At 38.2% G+C, this 21718-nt stretch overlaps 1 protein-coding gene across 1 annotated transcript in view; it reads left to right on the forward strand.

The window, feature by feature from the left end:
* The window catches only part of DROSHA (drosha ribonuclease III), a 105584-nt gene that overhangs the window by 24539 nt on the left and 59327 nt on the right, over positions 1 to 21718 (forward strand). The window contains exons 10-15 of the mRNA XM_054017550.1: positions 4278 to 4349; positions 6129 to 6210; positions 7531 to 7602; positions 11675 to 11844; positions 17989 to 18113; positions 19868 to 19967. Of these exons, the coding sequence (XP_053873525.1) occupies positions 4278 to 4349; positions 6129 to 6210; positions 7531 to 7602; positions 11675 to 11844; positions 17989 to 18113; positions 19868 to 19967 (621 nt within the window). The remainder of the gene's footprint in view (positions 1 to 4277; positions 4350 to 6128; positions 6211 to 7530; positions 7603 to 11674; positions 11845 to 17988; positions 18114 to 19867; positions 19968 to 21718) is intronic.

The raw sequence follows: 21718 nt of genomic DNA on the forward strand, positions 1-21718 counted from the left end.
TTTAATTTAGTCACAACTTGAATTTGTTTGGTCTCATTACACAAATAAAGGAACATGTTTACACTGCAGAGTCACACATGAAATAATGGGATATGCCAAACCTGATTAAGAAACAGTATCTAGCTGACGAGACAAGTAATGGTGCCTGTGAAAAGAGACCCCCCTGTTCCTTGACAAAAGTAAATGTGATTGGGGTTTCAGCATTCTCTAAAACCTTTTGCTGTGATGGTTCTCTTAGCTCTGGTCTACATTACAAACTTATGTCGGTGTAACTACGTCCACACCCCTGAGCGACTCAGGGCATGTCTGCACTACAAAATTAAGTCTACCTAACTTACATTGCTTATGTGTGTCTACACTTTGCTCCTTGTGTCAGCAGTGCGCATCCTCACCAGGAACGCTTGCACCGATTGAACTGTCAGTGTGGGGCATTGTGGGATGGCTTCTGAAAGCTTGCAACAGTTGATGTAAGAAACGTAGTGTCTACACTGACACTGCATCAGCCTAACTACATTGAACTAAACTGTATACCTCTCAGGGAGGTGGAGTTAATAAGTCAGTGTAGCGGGCGAGTTACATCAGTGGGAGCGAAGTTTTAGTGTAGACATTTACAGAGTTAGGTCTACATAAGCTGCCTTGCATCAACCTATCTCTGTAGTGTAGACCAGAGCTCAGTTATACCAACCTAATCACTGGTTTAGACAGTGCTGTGTGTTGACGAGAGGGCTTCTCCTGTTGATATTGCTACTGCCCTCAGAGAAGTCGAGTACCTGTGCCAATGGGAGAAGCTCTCCTGTTGGTGTAGATAGTGTCTTTACTAAGCGCTACAGCGGCACAGCTGCGCCACTGCATCACTATAAATGTAGACAAGCCCTTAGTGTTCAGAGGCAATTTGTCAGATAGGTTTTGTCATCCAGTCCCTCCATTTTCATTTTGGGGGACATAGAGCAGAAAGAAACACTTAAGCTTTTTCATTTGGGAAGATACTATACTAAGGATAAAGGAACCACCTTTTCTTTAGAATATAAATTCACTCTAAGTCAAGCATGACTTGGAGAATTACAGACAAAATGTGTTACAGAAAATTCTTCCTCCAGAGGCAAAAAGAATTCACACTGCCCTGTATGAGCTGATACCTGAAGATATTCAACCTACTTCTAGTGTGGAACTTGTGTGTTTTGGGCACAAAACTACTGGAGCCTCGTTTGCAGTTTTCTTCCTGTACGTTTTTTGCTAACTATGTGAAAATGGTCAGCAGCAAGTGATAATTCTAACAGATTGCTCTTTATTGCAGACATATGGTCATAAAGCAACACCATGCAGTCTTTTCTGATATCAACAGGATACTAGATAGGCAAGGCCTTCACAAGGAGAATGCTTTTGCTGCACTGTAAGGCTTTTGACAGCAATTATGGGGGAATTGCCATTTCAGAGGCATTTCAGGATATGCTTGATAATAGCAGATGGCTAAGTGTAGCATCCACATGGTTCTTTGCAAGAATGGAGATAATATAACAAAATATTTTAATGAGACAAATTTGTATAGCTGAGGAGGCTTCACTTGCACCCTGCAGCTCTGTAACAAAGCTGCGTTATTAGCCAAGCTGGACAAATATTAGATAAAATGATATGTCAAATCATAGATGTTCAATGAATAATGCATCATTTGTGTGAAGTTTTTCAACCAGCTTTATAACAGCATTATTCTTTGAATACATTATTCAACAAATAGCATTCTTCCAGCCTTTTTAAGTGTAGCTGTGCATGGGAAACTTGTTCCTAGTTATATGGAAGTTGGTCACCTGTTTTAAGAATTCCTTTTCTGCTCTCTTTATTCTGCACAGAAGCCAAATGGAAATAGTCCTGGCTGCTAAGAAGCTGATCCAGAAAGTCCTGACTTGGTCATCTTTAAACATCTGTTGGAAAATAGGCTCTCACAATATTTTAAAGCAATGTTGAAATAAATGTGACTGCTTATTTTCCCCCCAAACATTGAGTAGCATATCTTAATATCTAGATTCTTAATTTCTATTAAAAGGTATCCAGTATCAAATACATTTGAATTAAGAGGATTTGTCATATTCTTAATTTTGTATAGGTAATCTGTAGGGGTTTTTGTTTCTGAATAAACAAGTTCATAACGGGGGAACATCTACAAAGATGGTTACATCTGGAATCTTCCTAGCAACAACCATACTTAGTATTAGTGAGAGATGTGTATTTTTGGGGGGGAGGAAGGGAGCGTAAGCCCAGGGCCATGGTGCTGCAAGCAGATGCATGCAGACAGGAACTTGTACCTGTGAATTGAAATCAGCATGCCTCTTTGCAGGAACAGAGATCCATTGCAGGACTGGGGCTTTAAACTGCTTCAGTTTCATGAATCACTGATCATTATGAGGTGGTCTCTTATATTTGCAGGGACAGTGAAAGCTTCAGCCATGTTGGCTTAAAAATGGCAAGAATTTAAGTTCTCTCATGTCTCACTGGAACAGGGGTTCTCAAACTGGGGGTCTGGACCCTTCAAGGTGTCACAAGGTTATTACATGTGGGGGTCGCGAGCTGTCAGCCTCCACCCCAAACCCCGCTTTGCCTCCAGCATTTATAATGATGTTAAATATATTAAAAAGTGGTTTTAATTTATAAGGGGGGGTGTTGCACACAGAGCTTGCTGTGTGAAAAGGGTCACCAGTACAAACATTTGAGAACCACTGCACTAGAAAGGCATGCAATTGTGTGAGTACTGGATTGCCTGCTTGCTTTTTGCACCAAAACCTTCAGAATCCAAACTGTAAAGCTAAATTTTAAGATCAGTGGAAATGGCACTACTAATGATTGAAAGTGTAATTTAAATATTCTTTTAATATTTCAATGCTACACTTGCGTGGAGTCTTAGCAGTGAGTGTTACAAACCTAAAAAGAAATTGTCAAAGTATTTTTCACAATTGAAGTTAAAACTGGCTGTTCAAAAGCCCCTTGAAAGCACAAAACTGCAATCCTGTTCATTCTCCCTCTGCCTCCCTCCCCCCATTTGGTATTATACAGGAGTCCTAGTTTGTTATACAATTCTTGTGATTACTGGGGTGTGATAGGGTTCTTTTTTTAATGAGGGGAAGGAAAAGAAACCTTTAAAGGGATGCTATCGTCTTGAAGACTGTGTTTCCATATGAAAATTCATCGCAACACTCTCCTCTCCCCCCCAAAAAATAACTGATGGAGATTACAGAAAAAAATATTTTTCTCTCTTTTCAGTGTGTTTACTTCATGTGTTTGACAGCACTTTATATACAGTCAGTTGCATTTCCTGTCTTATGTGCTAACATTATGACATGTGTCTCATGCCCTGATCTGAGAGAGCTAGTGTATTTACTAGTAACAACTGCAGTAAAGCTGAAACTGAAGAGGCTGCAGACAAAAATGAAGGTGAAGGAGAAATGGAGAGTTTAGCCCAAGCATGTGTGGTAGTTATCTTGAGCCTGCCCACTCTCCTTTCCTGTAAAGACCCTCATCATAATAAGCAGTAGCAGCAGCAGAATAGAAAAAAGTTCTGTAATATTTTGACAAAGAGATTGGAAAAATATTTGCATGGGATATTCTAACAAATTAAAATTTTTTGAAATTGGTCAATTAAAAAAATAATCAGGTTGACATTGTCCCTCTAAAAGAAGCAGGGTGGTGGGGGGCAGTCTATGGATTTTGCAAGCTTATGTACTAAAAAATGATTAAATATTTGGCTTACCAGACGGTATAGTTCCCTCTTATACGTGTTTTTTTTAAGCTCTATTTCGTGTAAACCTATAAATCTGTACTGCAAGTCCCTGTGTCATGCTCCCATTATATAAAGATGTGTTAAAACAATATGGCTAATAGAATTAGTAGTGGGCTAAAAACACTTTGCCTCTAGGTTGCTAGACCAGTCTGGCACCCTCTACCACGCACAATAAATTCATCTACAAGTATAACATTTTCAAAATGGGAGAAGAGAGGTCTGTTAGTTTACTGAATTTTGCTTTTGCTGAACAAAACATAATCTCCAGTAGATGGCATTGTTTGACCAATGATTCCTGTCACTCCAATGTTATTTCTCAAGTGGAGTTATTATAGTCATCTATTTCTCTCTCTCCCTCCTGCCCCAAACTTTATGTGAACTCACTGAGGCAATAGTTTTACTAAGTGCCCTTTTCGTCAGATGAAAATTCTTAGGAAACATAATTGTATGAGTGATGCAGTCAATGCCATATGTCCTTTCAAACTGAACCTCTGTTCTGTTTTCCTTCCAGATTCCTCTATGTAAAGTAATCAGATTTAACATTGACTATACAATTCATTTCATTGAAGAGATGATGCCTGAGGTAAGGGCGATAATTAGTCAAGAGGTTAATTTAGGTTATGAATTGTTGATATGTTTAAAGGATTAACTCTGTAGCATTTAGCCTCATGCACTCTCTGAATGTATAGCTGAATGGAAACCTATGATTTCTACATAAAGCTTTAAGCATATATCTAGAACACTATATATTGAAAATAAAATTAAGAATACTCAGCTTTATCCATACCTCTTTGAACTTTTCAAAGATCTGTACAAATATATTTCAGACAATATGCCTGTGAAATAAGGTAAGTATCTGTGCCTACATTACAAATGGGGAAACTGAGGCATAATAAGGTGGTGGTTTGCCATGTAAATCGGTGATGGAACTAAGGGCTTGTCTACACTGGCACTTTACAGTGCTGCAACTTTCTCACTCAGGGTGTGAAAAAACACCCACCTGAGCACAGCAAGTTTCAGCGTTGTAAAGGGCCAGTGTAAACAGTGCACCAGCGCTGGGAGCCGCACCCCTCATGGAGGTGGATTTTTTAGAGCACTGGGAGAGCTCCCTCCCAGCGCTCTGCCGCGACTACACAAGCCACGTTAAAATGCTGTGGTAGGAGCGCTTTAACGTTGCCAGTGTAGACTAGCCCTAAGACTAGTATTTGACTTTTTTGACTCCCAGCCCTGAGCTCTGGTCACTAGAACAGGACTGTCTTTTAATCTAAACTGATGCAAAACAAAAAAAAATCCCTATAAATACAAGCAAAGCAATTCCAGTTTATAATGTGGTTTGTATTAAGACAGTCTTTGATAAAGCAAAATTTGTGGAGTAAATTGCTGCAATGGAACGTCATGTCTAGGTGTAGATTTACCCTGCATACTAACTACTAAGATAGGATCAATGTTTAGTTTAGTCCCATATATTTACATATTTTTTCTTAGTTATCTTTCTTTTTTCTGTCACTCAGAAGTAGATTTATCTAAATATATGCAAGAGGCCGAAAATTCCAAAACAAGATTAATGTGGAACTCAGTGTGATTAACTTCCTGATACTGAATCTACAGTGCTGTCTCCAAATCTTGATTTAAAGTAATAAAAGGACAGCAACCAAAATAGGGATCTTGTCTTTGTGGAGTGCTAGTCGATTGCCTGTGCCTAGGGCACTGCTTGCAAACCCTGCTTAACAAGGCAGCCTTGCCAAAGAGATTTTGTTGGGTTTGGAATTTTTGGTTGGCTTCATATGCATACAATTTATATTGACTTTAGCTGTTATTTTATATAATTTATATTGACCTAAAATAGTGTTTTTAAGACACAGTCTCCTCATTTGTGGCTGAAAACTAGAGTGGCTTCTTTCCCAGTTGAGCTGAGGAATTTCTCTGCTCTTAAGATCATAATCCACAATTTGTGATGTACTTATTTGTTGCTTAGGGTATGGCGGTGAGATCACAAATGACGATTTATAAGCTTTTTAGCAAGAAGATGCAGGAGTGGGGAATTATGAGAGAGGTGTTTGTAATAAATATATCATCTCTTTAACTTATTCAGGTGAAAGGCTTTTGGTGCATAGTAAATTATCTTGCAGTTCTGAGCTCATTGTATCTGTCTCCAGTGTGAATTTGGGCCTTTAATAAAGAACTCTTAATATGCATTAACATGCTTTCAGAAGAGGCCTCAAATGCTAAGTGATGCTTAAATGAATAACAGACAGTCATACGCCTAAAGATTTACTAATGATTGAGCAGTATCATCTCCAAATTGTATTATTTATGTGTTGAAATATTTGAATAATGGTATTCTGGCCCTTTTCTTTTCCAGAATTTTTGTGTGAGAGGACTTGAATTATTCTCTTTGTATCTATTCAGAGATATTTTGGAACTCTATGACTGGAATCTTATAGGTAACTGTACAGTTAAAAATATACACACACAGAAATATTAAATGTTATTTACGAATTCAGTAATTATGCCTAGGTTTTAAAACATGCTTTGGTTTAAAAAGGAGAACTTGAAGTAACAAAATTGAATGTTTTCAATTTTTAATAGTATGGATAAGTTTCCAGTTTGCTTTTACCAAGAGCAAACAGTTTATAAGGGTTCGTTATAGTGGGTATATAGAAACTAACAATGCTCAGAGTTGTCATCCAGGTCTCTTGGATAAGACATTTAACACTTCCTTAATTACTCATACATGATTTTTGTTTTAAACGAGCTGTTCATTATATTATTTATATTGCACAATAATGTGTTTGTGAGGTTTTGTTGTCAGGGTGTCAAAAAGAATGCTGTCTTTGCCCTGACAAGCTCACAGACTAAAGGCATTTGTCCTGTAGTACAATGAAACTACAAAATAGTGTCACATAGACAGCCACATAGTATTCCTATGCTTACTGAGCTGTCATTATAGCTGAAAATCTTACCAGGATAGGTGGAAAAATACATACATTTTAAGACTGTGACACAACAAAATTTCAGAGTTAAAACTTTTGCTCAGTCTAAAACAAGAGAAATTTCAGAAGAACTTCACTTTAAAATATGTAAATTTCTTTTGGTGCTTGGGTTTTCCTATGAAGATTTATTTAATACTTGCTGTAACACAGAGATGCATATAAGTTTAATATTTTGTGTATGCTTCCTTTGGTTAGTTATTGAATATATTGCATGATCTGGTTTTTGGATTAAGTATTACTGGCTTTGATTGTACTCTTCTTTACTTTTTAAAATTGTAAATCACATACCATTTTGGGCTTTCCTTTTCACATGAAGCCTTAACTAATATCATTGGAAAGGAGAAAGAAACAATAACATAGAACATTTTTTTTTCTCCTTAGTATGTATAAAGATAAGTAGTATTATTGGAATGAACTAATTGGAATGAACAAGACAAAATCAAAACAAAAGCAAATTCTTTATTCCTGTGTTCTTTTAGAACTTTTTTTTTTTTAATGCATTGATTATATAAGCAGAATTTTTTCTTCCTGCCCACGTGGACATTTCTGTTATATAGTGGACCACAGAGTACATTATCTCTACTTCCCGTTTCACTGTGCTGTGTTTTGATAATTTCACTGAAGACTTAGATATTCTGGGTGAAATTGTGGCCCCGTTGAAGTCAATAGCAAAACTTCCATTGATTTCAGTAGAGCCAGGACTTTACCCTTTGTTTCTGCAAATATGTTTTCAGAGACTTAATTCTTTTTCTGTTAATTTTCTTATTTAAGGTCCTTCATTTGAAGACAATTCTTGTTGTCCAAGATTTCATTTCATGCCACGGTTTGTGAGGTTTCTTCCGGGTAAGTTTATATCATTTGGTTGGATGGAAATTAGACTTCCAAACTCCTATGCATCTCTTCAAACAAGGAAGAACCATTTATATGGGCCTCATAGCTATTTCTTCACATAGACTGAAGGTTCAGGCAGAATCACTGCTTTGATTTGCACTTGGTCCACAATGTGAAAGTTTTATTTGCAGTCAAAAGAGCTAGAGACTTGATTTTTTTTTTTTTTTTTTAATGGAAGCTGGGATTCTGGAGCATTAAGATGTGAATCACCAGAGGAAAAAAACAACACCAGTCTGACCTGGTTTAATCCAGCCCTCAAGCCAAGGAACAGTCTTTGGTGCAGAAAGGACTGTGTCTACTCTTGTATGAAAAGCCTACTTAGGGGTTTCCCACACCCACAATATCTGGGGGAAGATCCTCAATTGGTATACATTTTCATAACTTCAGTGGAGCTACGAAAATACATACCAGCTGGAGATCTACCTCTGGTTCTTCCAGGAGAATCATTTCCACAGAAATATTCTTGATATGAGAGCAGTCCTCTATTTATTTTGGCTGTTCAGAGACCTAATGTCACGTAAAGTTGGCTTTACCTCCTAAACAAGGGTTACTGGTAGCTGTGTGGAGGAGGAGAGGGGTATAGACCACAGGGACAGTACTTCTCCATCCTTTAGGAAAAGGTGTTCATATACATTTAACCACTGATCCTTCAAATGACAAAAGTTTAATTGATCCTTAGTGGTGCAAAGACAACTGGTTTCTTCTCCTCCTGGAGATAATAGTTACCTGATCCCATAAAGTTACAGCCTAGTCATGGCTGGGTCACTCAGAACCAGGACATCTCTTTCCATCCCAACCTGGCACTTATTTCAGCACGACTCATGAGATGGAAGAGGTACTTAAGTGTCTCAAGCTCTCCAACTATGCAGAAGGAGTTTATAAGAATATATACCATTCAAGTGGAAAAGCTTTTCAGTCTAGTGTGAATAGGCCCTGATGGGTCCTTTTGCTTGCCTCATTCAAAAATTTTTGCTTTCCTTTCTATTTTTTGCCTCAGTCTTGGATACAGACATCAGCACTCAGTTTATTTGCCATTTTGGGTTTCTGTGACCTTGTGGAAAGTAAACTCCTCTCCTGTTCTTCCCCCAGAATACAGGACTAAGGGCCATCTTGCATTTAATATGTCCCTCTAGACTGCTTCTGGTGTCACATTATTATTATTGTCCCCCCAAAATCTCCATTTGAAGCATTTCTCACAGTCACTGACACTTCTAGCAGAAGGGTTTATTTTTAGTAGCAATGATTTCAGCTTGCTGAACAAGTGAGCTTCAGGGCTTTAGTGACTGATCCACCTTATTGTAAGTACCATGGGATAAAGTAGAATGGCTTTTCGTCTTAATCTATTCCAGATAATAATCTCTAAGAATGTACCTCCAGCTTTTTGACTAAGGGTGCAGATGTGGCATGAAACAATCTGTCTTGAGGAGAATCATGTCTAAGACCCTGTCTACACTGAGATTTGAACCATATTTGAAATTGTAAATGTAGTTGTAGCTAAACCAGCTTCAAAAATGGTTTGGCTTGCCTCTGCAGTCAGGATATTAAAAGCTGTCTGACTGCGTCTATCACTGCTGTTCCTTAGCAGGTCTGCATCTTAAATTGTATTCAGTCAGAAGCAAATGTCTGATGTTTGGTGGCAAACATCATTTCAGTTCTGTTCAGGCGATTTGCAAAATTGGCCATATGTGGCTCTGGGTCATCACTTGATCTCAGTACAAAATGAAAATAGATTTGACCTATGTGAAATGTGTAACATATTTCTAGGTTAGAAGTTGTCTAGTTCTACCCTGCTAGGTTTGGTTGTTTGTTTTTGGGGTGTATCTCTTAACTGGTATTTCCGCATTGTGAGGCATCTTATCCTTTTCTGATTGTGAGTTTATATTATTATTTTTTCTGAGAAACATACCTGGAGCTTCTTAATCTCTACAGAATGAGAATCCATCGACCTTAGTATATTTGCCGAATATTATTTATCTATAGTTCTTCTTTGAAGATATTGGTGCAATATATCCCCACACATTCATCCACTGCCTTCTTAGAGATATAGGGATAAGTTGTTTGATTTCCCTTACCCCTCCCATTTTCTTGTCTTATGTCTTTCAAACAGAGGTAAAGAGATATAGTCTCTAACTTTCACAATATCTGCACCAGCTGGCTGAGCTGGCAGGCATTGTGTCGCTCAGATATTGAGCTAATCAACTCATATTTGCTCAATGCCATAGGCCTTGGAGATGAAGAGCGATAATCTACTGTACCTAATTTTTCAGAATGTCAGGGAAAAACACATTATGGAGTAGTTGATTTTCTTTGGGATCCATGGTCAGTGGACGGGGGAGTCCACAAACATGTATTATTTTGACCATGAACACTGGGAAAGCCTAAAAGAGGCCAGATTTCAGAACTGGGTCCAGTACCATCATCTTTGGCTTAGACCACAACATAGACTCTCCTCTTGTAACTTCATGAGCCCCATATTTGTTCAAGTAAGCAATTTGGTGTACATACCCTAGATGCTGCTGCTCAGGGGCTACTTCTTGCCAAATTAAATAAATTAGTTGTTGCCAGGTGAGGTCAGTTGAGTGGGAATATTTTCAAATTAAGAAGTTGTTTTTGCATTTTAGGCTGCCAGTGTAGCCTATTCTATCTGCTTCTGTAGCTGTTAAGAATAGTTTATCATTACAAAGGGAGTTCGGGTATGTTTCCCAGTTGTAGGTTTTATACTGGAATTTAGAACAAGGTTAATTCTACTGAAGAAAGTCTTCTAGAAGATTGCTCGCATAGGTCATGTACCTGATCTTCCACAGTCCTAGTATTTTCTTTACTTCATCAATCTAACCCTGTTGGAATTAGAGAATCACTTGCCTACTTGTTTATATTGGTTGGAGGTTTAAACTGTACCATCCTAACCTGGTGATTCAGGAAGACTTTCCATATGATTCTCAGACTATTACTTCAGTCTTTGTGCTATAGCATTTTCATCATAATATTTGTAGACCTTCGTTTCTGCTCATCTCCTTGCACAAGACTGTATGCATTTTTCAAATAGCATATTGTGACTTGACCAGAACAGGCCAGCTTATGAAGGGAAGTGGACTGAAATTTTCTGCTTCTTTGTAATGATGAATCCTTTCACTTAATGACGTCGCCATATTTACAGATTAAACTCTTTTTGTTTAAGGAAAGGATTTGAGAGTCTCGTATCTGAAGGAATCTTAGCAGCATGCGTCATCTTTTATCCAAACATTTCCTCCACAAGCAAGTTTACATGTAGAATTTGCGTGGTGGATAGCTCCTCAATAAAATGCCATGACAGGACCATTATGAATTAATCTCTACCTTTGTGCTCCTCGTGGTCATGATTGACTGCTTAGTCCAAGTCAGGTTGCTTTGTATACTTGTCACAAAACGCAGTCTTGGCAATGCACATTTCTTCACTTCTCAGAAGTAGTTAGTAGTTTTAACATGTACTTGGTTCATCCAGAGACAGTAACTCAGCATGAGCCCAGGCTACTTTTTAGTCTTCATTACTGCAGGTGCAGCACATAAACACTGAATATTGGTCCGTAATGCCAGGATAACTTATCGCACGCATCCATAAACGTCCCATAAAATTCTTGAATGTTCCTCCAGAAAGCCACATAATGTCTAAACAGTTTAAAACGATTGTTGTAAAAGGAAATGATAAAATGTAAAAAGGCAGAATGTAACTGGACTATATAACTTATGGTTCTACATGCAGATTTTAAAGCTATTCGGCCAACTAAGTTAACTTGAGGCTTTCAAAAAGATGTAAGCTATTATTCTTTCTACCATTAATGTTATTGTTTCTAGTTGAGCAAATTGAGGTGCTTATGCCCGTGCATTATTCATCAATAAAATGTGTGTGTTCCTATTAGTTAATTGTTTGAGCAGTTTGCGCTTTGTTTAACCCATCGGAACATTTTACTACTTCTGCATTATTTTCCTTTAATAACGCTTTGAAGGGAGGGATATTTTTAATACATGTTTTTAATCTGTTTTTAAGATGGAGGGAAAGAAGTGCTGTCAATGCATCAGATCCTACTCTACTTGTTACGATGCAACAAACCTTTAGTCCCGGAGGAGGAGATTGCCAATATGCTTCAGTGGGAAGAGCTGGAATGGCAGAAATATGCAGAAGAGTGCAAAGGAATGATTGTTACCAGTCCTGGCATGGTACTGCAAGCATTTTTGATCTATAAATAAACCATGCGTGCACTACGATTATGGTTCAATGAGTTCGGCATAGGCTAAATTGGAAAGGGAGAAGGAATCCAGAGGGATGAACAAGAATCCTTTGATGTCAGTGCTCTTGGGGTAACTGTATTGAAAGCATGCCGAATGTAATAGAATTGAGGATGCAAAATATTATAGATCTATGGGAGTGAATTCACTTGATCCAGCGCCTGGACGAAGTTCACACTTGCTGCCCTATTCTTTGGCAGACGTGCAAGAGCAGGTTTACAAACTAACAACATATCAATGTATACATTGAAATTGCAATGTTTTAAGCATGTGCAACCCTAATTTGGTCCCCTTGTGCATATGTATTATGATAATCTTTAACTACATGATCACATACTATTTATCTACAGCACCCCTGCTTCGTTCTGAGGGTGGGTAGTTGTTCAATAATTCCTTTCATCTTCCTTAATCAGTGTGTGGCCTTATTTAATGTACACCAATCAACTCTGCACTGAATACAGAATTGTTAATTTTCTTATTGAGTGCTTCACTGACAGTAATGACTTTATTTTCAGAACACCTTTGTGATATTAGGTGGTGTTATCATCCCTATTTCACACGTGGAGATCTGAGGCAAGGAGATAGTAATGCCAAAATTATCAAGTGTCTACTAATTTTGAGTATCCAACTTGAAACACATATGGCCTGGTATTTTCAGAGTACTCGTTTTTTTTAATATCACTTTATACATTGAAAGCAAAGTTTTAATCAATTTCAATTGCTGCTGTGAATGCTCAGCCCTTCTGTAAATTTGACCCCACATGTGTCAGTTGGGCACCCAGAAAATGAAGAACACACAGTTAATGGCACCTTTGAAAAGTTGGTTTAAATGACCGGCTCAACATCACATAGAACTCAGTGGCGGAGACAGGATTAGAGTCTGATTATCTAGGGTGGCATTTAACTTCTTTAATCACAAGACCACTCTTTTTCTTATGGAAATGCTTTGCCTCTTTCTCCTATCAACTTCCGCAACAAATGAGGCAGGGTCTTACAGACAACAGCCTCCTTTACTACAAAAACCTGCATCATTTCCAGAACACTGTCCATTCTGTGTATTAAAAAAGCATATCTCTGATGTAGCCAGCATAACTTTCTTGCCAGATTTCAAGTTCCTGTTTCAAAGTATGGAGGTACTAGAGGTTCTCAGTAAAGTAACTGTAAGGATATTTTTAATCTGGGCAGAACAGTGTATTTTCCTTAACCTCGTTCTAGGTGAACTGTTCTTGCTGACGCTTTCCAAAAAAAAAAAAAAAAAGAAAGATCAGTCTGTGGCAGACTCTCAGCATGGAAAATTTCAGCCCAAATGGTTAAATTTTGGCAAAGTTATAAGCAATTGTAAACAGGATCTTCTAACAGAAAGTATTAGGCAGCCTTAACAGTAGTGCTGCCTGTAGTAAATGTCACAGACTCTGACACACAAGAGTAATATACAATAATAGAGGTCACTATAGCCCAGATTCCCAATTGGTGTAAATTGGGATAACTCCATTGACTCAGTAGAACTATGCTGATTTGAACTAGCTGAAAATCTATTCCTTCTTGTTGTATGCAAGGCTTTTGATTTCCATTTTTAACCAAGAAACACAGATAAAACACCCCCTCCCCCCCAAAAAAGAAAAATAATCTGATGTTTATTCAGTACAAACTGGAAAAACACCAGAAATTATATCTGAGGTCTTGTCTACACAGAGCAGTAATGCAGACTACGGAGGTGTAGTTTCTAAAGCGCACAAATGCGTTGCGCATTAATTAATGCATGCAGACCTTGTTGGTGCACACTAAAGGTTCCCTACTGTGCTGAACCTAGTGCTGTTTGAAACTATGCTACATTAAACCGCACATGGAAACATTACAAAGCAATTACAGATTAGAGTACACCCTACTGAAGTGAGTAATGTATATTATGTACATATTTGTATATACAAAGAGCCCTGAAAACCCCCATGTTGTGGATATCTATGTAAAACTAATTTTTTTTTAAATAATCACCAGAAAATGAAATTAATAAACACAAAAAACAGAAGCTCTAGTTATATGTAAACTTATAGAAAAAATATACGCTACTAATGTATCATTTAAGGAATAGTATGTACTCATGTAATTAAGGGGAATGAGTTTGCATTTGTAACATTAACTTTGGTATCTCCTGCCATTTGAGTACTTAACTATGCAGTCTTGACATTCTGGAAGGAAACTATGGGATGAATATGTGTGCGGGTGTTGGTATGGGTATACAAAAACATAAAGGCAATTTCCTATGCCTTAAAATGTTGTTGTTGTTGTATTACAATACCATGAAGGGAAGAGATCATTAATGCCCTTTGTTTCTTTTAAGAAGGTTGTGACATTTTTTTTTCTTAGTATGTGGATTTTTTAAATGATTATTACATCCTCTGAGTGTAAAAGTAAGTGAGAAATGGAGTATGAGAGTATCTTCCATGCATTTTATCCCCCATTTGATCAGCAGATACATTATTGTGAAGACCATATGAAACAATGCATTAGAAAATGACATTTCTTAAATTCAATTTTTGTCAACTTAATACAGCAAAGTAAAAACACTGTAAAGATAAAAAAGTAAACATTTATTTTGCTGTTTTTCTTCACTATATCATTTGTGAAATAAGAATTCCTGCTGGGAGCAAATAAAAAGATAGAGAAAAACTTGATTATTTTAAAATTTGAAGAATAAATATGATCTATGGAGAGGAGAAATATTTTGTTAGGCATAATTTTAAATTTAGATTTAGACTTTAAAGAAGTAACAATAGACCAGCATTATTTTAAACAATTTAATATATTCATGTCATTTTCTTAGTTTCTCAAATTTGGTTTGGAAAAACTAATCCATACATTTTAATCCAATATGTAATACTTTAAGCTTTCTTTTACAAATCCTGCTTCTCTTCCAGCGAACATAAATGCATATTTTATACACCTGTAATGTCGTCAGATTTTTTAAGATACACAAATGTCTGGCTTGATCAATATTTGGATGGGAAAAATAGCACCTCTTTCCTGTCAATCAGTAATGAATCAACATCTCTGTATGCTTCAGCATAGTACTGTTGCTGGAGGTTCTATGTATTGGATGAGATGTTAAAACCAAGTCCATGATCACTTGTGGTCATTAAATGATCTCATAGTATTGGGGTTTGTCTACGTATAAAATGCTGTGGTGGCGCAGCTACACTGCTCCAGTTATGCTGCTGTAGTGCTTCAGTGCACACACTACCTACACCAAAGGGAGGACTTCTCCATAGGATGAGGTAATCCACCTCTTTGTGAGGTGGTAGCTAGGTCGACAAGAGAATTCTCCCATTGACTTAGTGCTGTCTACACGGGGGTTAAGTCGCTTTAACTCTGTTTCTCAGGGGTGTGGATTTTTCACACCCCTGAGTGATGTAGTTATACCAATCTAATTTCCTAGTAAAGACCAGGCCCTATCCATAAGAAATATAACTGTGAAAGGAGAAGACTAATTTGGTTGTGTCCTCTTTGCTTCTTAATGTTGTACTGTATGAATAAGGTCTCAGATGTTTTTTATCTTTAGAAATACTATAAATATCGAGTGTGATCACCCATATTTTTACTGGAGGTCTACTTGAGAAACCAGAGAGTTGGATGTGGATCTTTCCCAGTCTGAAATTGAAAGAGAAGGGGTTTGAGTCTTTAGCAAAGAGTTACTTTGTGAGAATTATTTATCAGGTGTTCGTTAACATCTGTTTAATTCAGAAACAAATCACAAGGCCAATGTTCTTTCAAAGTTAGGTGCCTCAAGTTAGGCCTCAGCATCTATATTTAAGTACCTAAATAAAAGTGGTGTGATTTTTAGAAAGTGCTGATTTCCCACTGACTTCAGTGGGAGCCCCTGCAAGACACTTTGACTTAGATGTCTAAACTGTAGGCATCCAAATTCAAAAAGGTTGGCCAAAATGTTTCTGATAGTTTGAGATTTTTATTCTATTAATCAGGTTTAGTTTCCTTAGTACCCATGATATCCTTATCCTACCAGTTTCTCACATGTCGTCCAGGAAAAGCAGGGTAGAAAAGACCGGAGTTTCTAATGCTTGGGGGGAATCAGAAAAAAACCTTACTTTAATAAATAAAAACCTTTCAAAGTTGCCTTCATAGATCATAAAAAAGCAAAAAGATGATAAACTTATTCCATTTCTTTTTTAAAGTGACTTCTAATCTCAGGTCCTTGTTAACTTCTTGTTTCAGAAACAGTAATCAGACTCCTAAAAATCCTCCGTGTGTTTTCATTTTTAAATTTCTTTAGACTTCTTCATATCCTCATCTAAACTATTATGTATATAAGCCTTTAAAAAAAAAAAAACTTTCTTCACCTGTTTGTAGGGTGGAGTAATTTTAAAAATTAAATTTTTGATGGTCAAGTAAAATATTTCATTTTCCATTATCATGTAAAAAGGATAGCTGATAAACATTTATTTTCACTTGGACTGGTATTGTAATTCTGTCCTCTGACAAGCATTTTCACCATTTAATTCCAGAAGTGGCTGCATTTCACTAGTGGGGGAAATGATCCCTCTATATAGTTGTTTCAGAGTAGCAGCCGTGTTAGTCTGTATCCGCAAAAAGAACAGGAGTACTTGTGGCACCCTAGAGACTAACAAATTTGTTAGTCTCTAGGGTGCCACAAGTACTCCTGTTCTTTCTATATTGTTGGTATCTGTTTGTAAAACACTTATTTTGGGAATGAAAGATTTGTTATAAACACACTTCAAAAATAATATAATTATGTAATAGCAATAGCCATTCATAACTAATAACATCATAAGAAATAAGGTAACTTTTCTATGTGGAAGTTCTTTGCTAAATTGGCAGTTTTAATATAAAGACGACTCTAAGTAATGTATCTTTTCAGACACTTCAGAGAACTTGATAGCTTTAGCATCATCCAAACAGCTAATTGCCAGGTGGGAAATCGTTTGGGTACATAACAAAACAGCTTGCAAGATAATGGAGAAAATATTTGTGCACAGAGATTCAACTGTGGAACTTTAGCTAAGGTTTTTGCATATGCTACAAAGAGCACTACAAACGGCACATCAACTGCAATGATGTGGAGTTACTCATGTTCTCCATTTTTAGCGATGAAGTGAAAATCACTTCCTTCTACAGTTTTGCTTTCAAAAGATCTGTTTTCAAGTGCGAAAAGGACCAAGTATTCCTCATTATTCAAAACTGCGTTCCTCACTATACACATTGACTTTGGAGCATTTTGTAAGAGTGACGCTACAATTTTTAATGCCACTTAGTCTGTGTGATGGGATGGGTCTAAAATTAGAGAGGTGACACGGTCTAGTCCAGTGGTTCTCAAAGCTGGTCTGCCGCTTGTTCAGGGAAAGGTGGGCCGGGCCAGTTTGTTTACCTGCCGCATCCACAGGTTTGGCCGATCGCGGCTCCCACTGGCTGCGGTTTGCCCTCCAGGCCAATGGGGGCTGCAAGAAGCAGCGGCCAGCACATCCCTTGGCCTGTGCCGCTTCCCGCAACCCCTATTGGCCTGGAGCAGCAAACCGCAGCCAATGGGAGCTGCGATCGGCCGAACCTGTGGATGAGGCAGGTAAACAAACCGGCCCAGCCCACCGGGGGCTTTCCCTGAACAAGCGGCGGACCAGCTTTGAGAACCATTGGTCTAGTGAACCAAATGCAGGAATAGTAGTCAGATCGACAGATTCGATCCTGGCTCTGGTACCAACTTAATGTTTGGCCTTTAGTAATTCATGTGAAATTCTCAGAAACTCTCAAAACCTCAGTTCCCTCTCCGCTGTAAATAAGGATAATACCTGTATTGCAGGGTTGCTGTGATAACCAATTAGTTTACATTGGTCAGCCCTGTAAGTGCCACATATTATTATATATTAATGGTTTTCTACATATGTAGCTAAAATATCTCTCTTATTCATTTCAATATGTTGAAAGTCTTCTCTGCTTCTCAGAATGATGATGTCATTCATTTGTCAGGTCCTGGACAACGTCATAATGTATCCAATAAAATATCACTTGCGCTCTTGTTAATTAGATAAACTGTATTGATTTTCTTCCTAGAAACCCAGTTCAGTTCGTATTGATCAACTGGACCGTGAGCAGTTCAACCCTGATGTGATTACTTTTCCCATTATTGTTCACTTTGGGATACGGCCTGCTCAACTCAGTTATGCTGGAGACCCTCAGTAAGAAATTTTCCTTAAAGCTTATGTTAAAAAAAAAAAAAAAAAAGAGTTTTTGGTTTGTTGTTCAGGAAGGGCCTAGTCACATGACTATTGAAGTTGATGGCAAGCTTACCGTTTTCTGCAATAGGAGTGGGAGCAGAAGCTGGCTTTTATAAACTAGAGAATCTGAAATGTAGCTGTTTTTTCCTCTTCCGAAGTCTAATTCTGTTCTGTATATATTCCTTTATCAATTTTAGATTTTCAAAACAAGCACGTCAAATTCATGCAATAATTAAATTATGCACTTGATAGAAAGGTTATGAAACCCGTGGCTATGTCCTTGTCCCGGATCAGCCGTGCCTCTGCTGCTGCTACCTGGGCTACCTCAGCTCCACTGCTCGTTATACTTGTGCTATAGCTCGATGAGAGCTAGTGTGAGTATGTGTGCATGAGCAGGACAATCATACCCCTAGCTCGGAGTATATACAGAGCCTAAGTTGACTTCATAAATGTAGGCCTTCATGTCGTGTGTGAAATACCTAATACTAAGGTATTCAGAAAAGTTCCATTTGGTGTGTTTTTTTTCTTGTCCAAGTTTCTGATATAGCTAAGTGAAAGGAACTATAAATCAATCTTTTTTATTATTATTATTTTTCTTATTCTCCTGCTCATTCTGTAGTATCCGAGTGCCTTCCATGCAAAATCGGTAGCAATAGCCAAGTCCCTAGTTGGACTTCAAGGAGTCTCTGCCTCTCCTTTTTCGGGGTAAAAAAAAATCTGGTTGGGATGTTCCGTTTGTTGGTTTGTTTTACTTGGCAGGATGATTTGTTTTTGTCATTTAATTTTTCTTTTTGGACAGATAAATGTATTATCTGTTTTGAAAGTTGTTCTGGTGCTGGAATCCTTTACTGAAATGAAAAGAAAATACTGTAGAAGTAGCCTGTAGATTTCCAGTTTCCAATTTGTTTTATAGACCAAGCAGACGCTGGAGTCTCTAGGGCCGAGGAAATGCACTGGAGAATGATGGAGTGAAATAGCTCTGAACAGACTCCAGTAAGCAAGGAATGGGCTGGTGTGTGTGCTGGAGTTATGAGGATTCTGAAACAGTAAAATAGGTGCTGCTCCATTTGATGGAGCGTCAGTAATATGGAATCTTCACACTAAATCACCACTCTAAACTAGTGCTAGTTGTGCAGACAAAACAGAGACGAAAATAGATCACTAAAGCAAATACTTTGATCCCTCCTTTGCTTCATTTTAAAAGAATTTGATTTTGTGTTGAGAGTCTGCTTCTGCAATGATTTAAAAAAAAAATACTGTGCATAAATTGAGCAGTTTTACCTTCTGCTTTGACTGAAACATTTTTTTTTTTGCACAATATAAGGGCTGCATTTACTCTTGCTATAAGTGACATATGGACCTCATATCAAGAAGAGGAGTCATTCACATGAGTTAGAAAAAGGCTTTGACTCAGGGCCTCACAATACTAGGATGACCAGACAGCAAACGTGAAAAATCGGGACAGGGGGTGGGGGTAATAGGAGCCTATATAAGAAAAAGACCCCAAAATCGGGACATCTGGTCACCCTACACAATATCCTCCACTGAAATGTGATCCATCAGAGATACCTTTTTTAGAGTGAAGTAGTAGGGATTCTTTGCACTTTGTTAGTGAGAGCTAATCGGTTCATAAGATCAAACAATGAGGCACTCATGTTGTTGTGTACTTCTAGTATGTGACCTAGATGCGTTTTTTATTCTGTTCTTTCCTGCAGGTACCAAAAGCTATGGAAGAGCTATGTGAAGCTGCGCCATCTGCTGGCTAACAGTCCCAAAGTCAAACAGGCTGATAAACAGAAATTATCCCAGAGAGAGGTATGCTGGACCTTCACCCATAGTCAGTGACTGAGCACAGAAAGGGGTGGGGCTGTGTTACTGCATTTCTATAGAGAAAAGGAAAATAATATCTTCTTATTGTCATCCTCACAAATGATTTTCTTTTCCGCATGTTGAATTGATGTTACCTTTTTTTCTTTGCCTCCTAATGGAGAGACATTTTCCTTCACTACATTTTACCCAGTTACAGATACTGCCATAAGATGTTGAGCTTCTTACAGGATTAGTTATTAGCAAATGCAATGCTTAATGTTGAGAAAGGCTTTCCATTCTAGGCTACTCTTTTCAGCTGCTCATAATGTTAAATTTCCATGATTTACACTTGGTCCAAAGTTGTGTTTCATTGGAAATTTCAAATGAGTTCCCTTTGCCTCTTAGAGTTGGTAGGACAACTCCCACATTTTATGTTCTCTGTATGTGTATATATATCTCCTTACTATATGCTCCATTCTATGCATCCGATGAAGCTTATGCTCAAATAAATTTGTTAGTCTCTAAGGTGCCACAAGTTCTCCTGTTCTCCTTATGGGTGAGGCAGTGATGGGAAGGTGGAACGATTTTTAAAAAACAAAAACAAACCTTAGTTGTCGGGTTGTGGTATTTTTTTTCTAGCAAAATAACTCCAGAACAGTTGAAGGTAAAAACTTTAATTTTTGCATAGTCAGAGTCTTCATGAGAAACATGGTGCTTGCAAAGTTTGGTTGGTTTTTTGTTGTTGTTGTTTTTTTTCCCCAAAATGTTGACTACTCAGCAGCTTCCATTGACTTCAGTGGGAAATACTGAATGCTTATGTACAGGGCCGGCTCCAGGCACCTGCCGACCAAGCACGTGCTTGGGGCGGCACCTTGTAAGGGGCGGCCAATCTTGGGGTGGCGGGGGGGCGCTCGAGATTTTTTGTTGTTTTTGTTTCGGCCAGGCGGCACTCGGGAGGGTGGGTTATTTGTGTTTCGGTGGCGTGGCGTGGTGCTCGGGAGGGGAGGGGGTGTTTCGGCCGCACTTTTTTTTTTTTTTTTTTTTTTTGCTTGAGGCGGCAAAAACCTCCTCGGTGTGGTACTTTGTCCCCATTTAGTAGCACCGAGACCACTTTGAGAGAGAGATTAATGAATCTGCTCTACAGCCTTAGCTAAAAGCTCTGTGGCTTTTAGCTCACACAGTAGAGGCTCATGCATTTAGCTCCAGAGTCCCAGGTTCGATCCCGCCCGCCAACGACTGTCTGTCGGTGTTATACTTAGCATTTCAGAATTCAAGCCACCTCATTATGGACTAAGAAGCCTGCTTTGAAGCACCCACCTCTTTAAATCTTGGACTAGAACTTGAAAGTTGTTTCTTTGCATGTATACCAGATACTCTTAATGGCACACTTTACTTGCATATTTATATCAAGGAGGAAGGAACTTGTTTAGTATATGAAACAATTTTTCCATTTTGTCACAAAACCCTGTACTCAGTGTTGCATTACAGTATCATAGAATCATAGAATATTGGGATTGGAAGAGATTTCAGGAGGTCATCTAATCCAATCCCCTGCTCAAAGCAGGACCAACACCCACTAAATCATCCCAGCCAGAGCTTTGTCAAGCTGGGCCTTAAAAACCTCTAAGGATGGAGATTCCACCACTTCGCTAGGTAACCCATTCCAGTGCTTCACTACCCTCGTAGTGAAATAGTGTTTCCTAATATCCAACCTAGACCACTCCCACTGCAACTTGAGACCATTGCTCCTTGTTCTG

The sequence above is a fragment of the Malaclemys terrapin genome, chromosome 2 (genome assembly GCF_027887155.1).
Source record: "Malaclemys terrapin pileata isolate rMalTer1 chromosome 2, rMalTer1.hap1, whole genome shotgun sequence".
In the NCBI taxonomy this organism is placed as follows: Eukaryota; Metazoa; Chordata; order Testudines; family Emydidae; genus Malaclemys; species Malaclemys terrapin.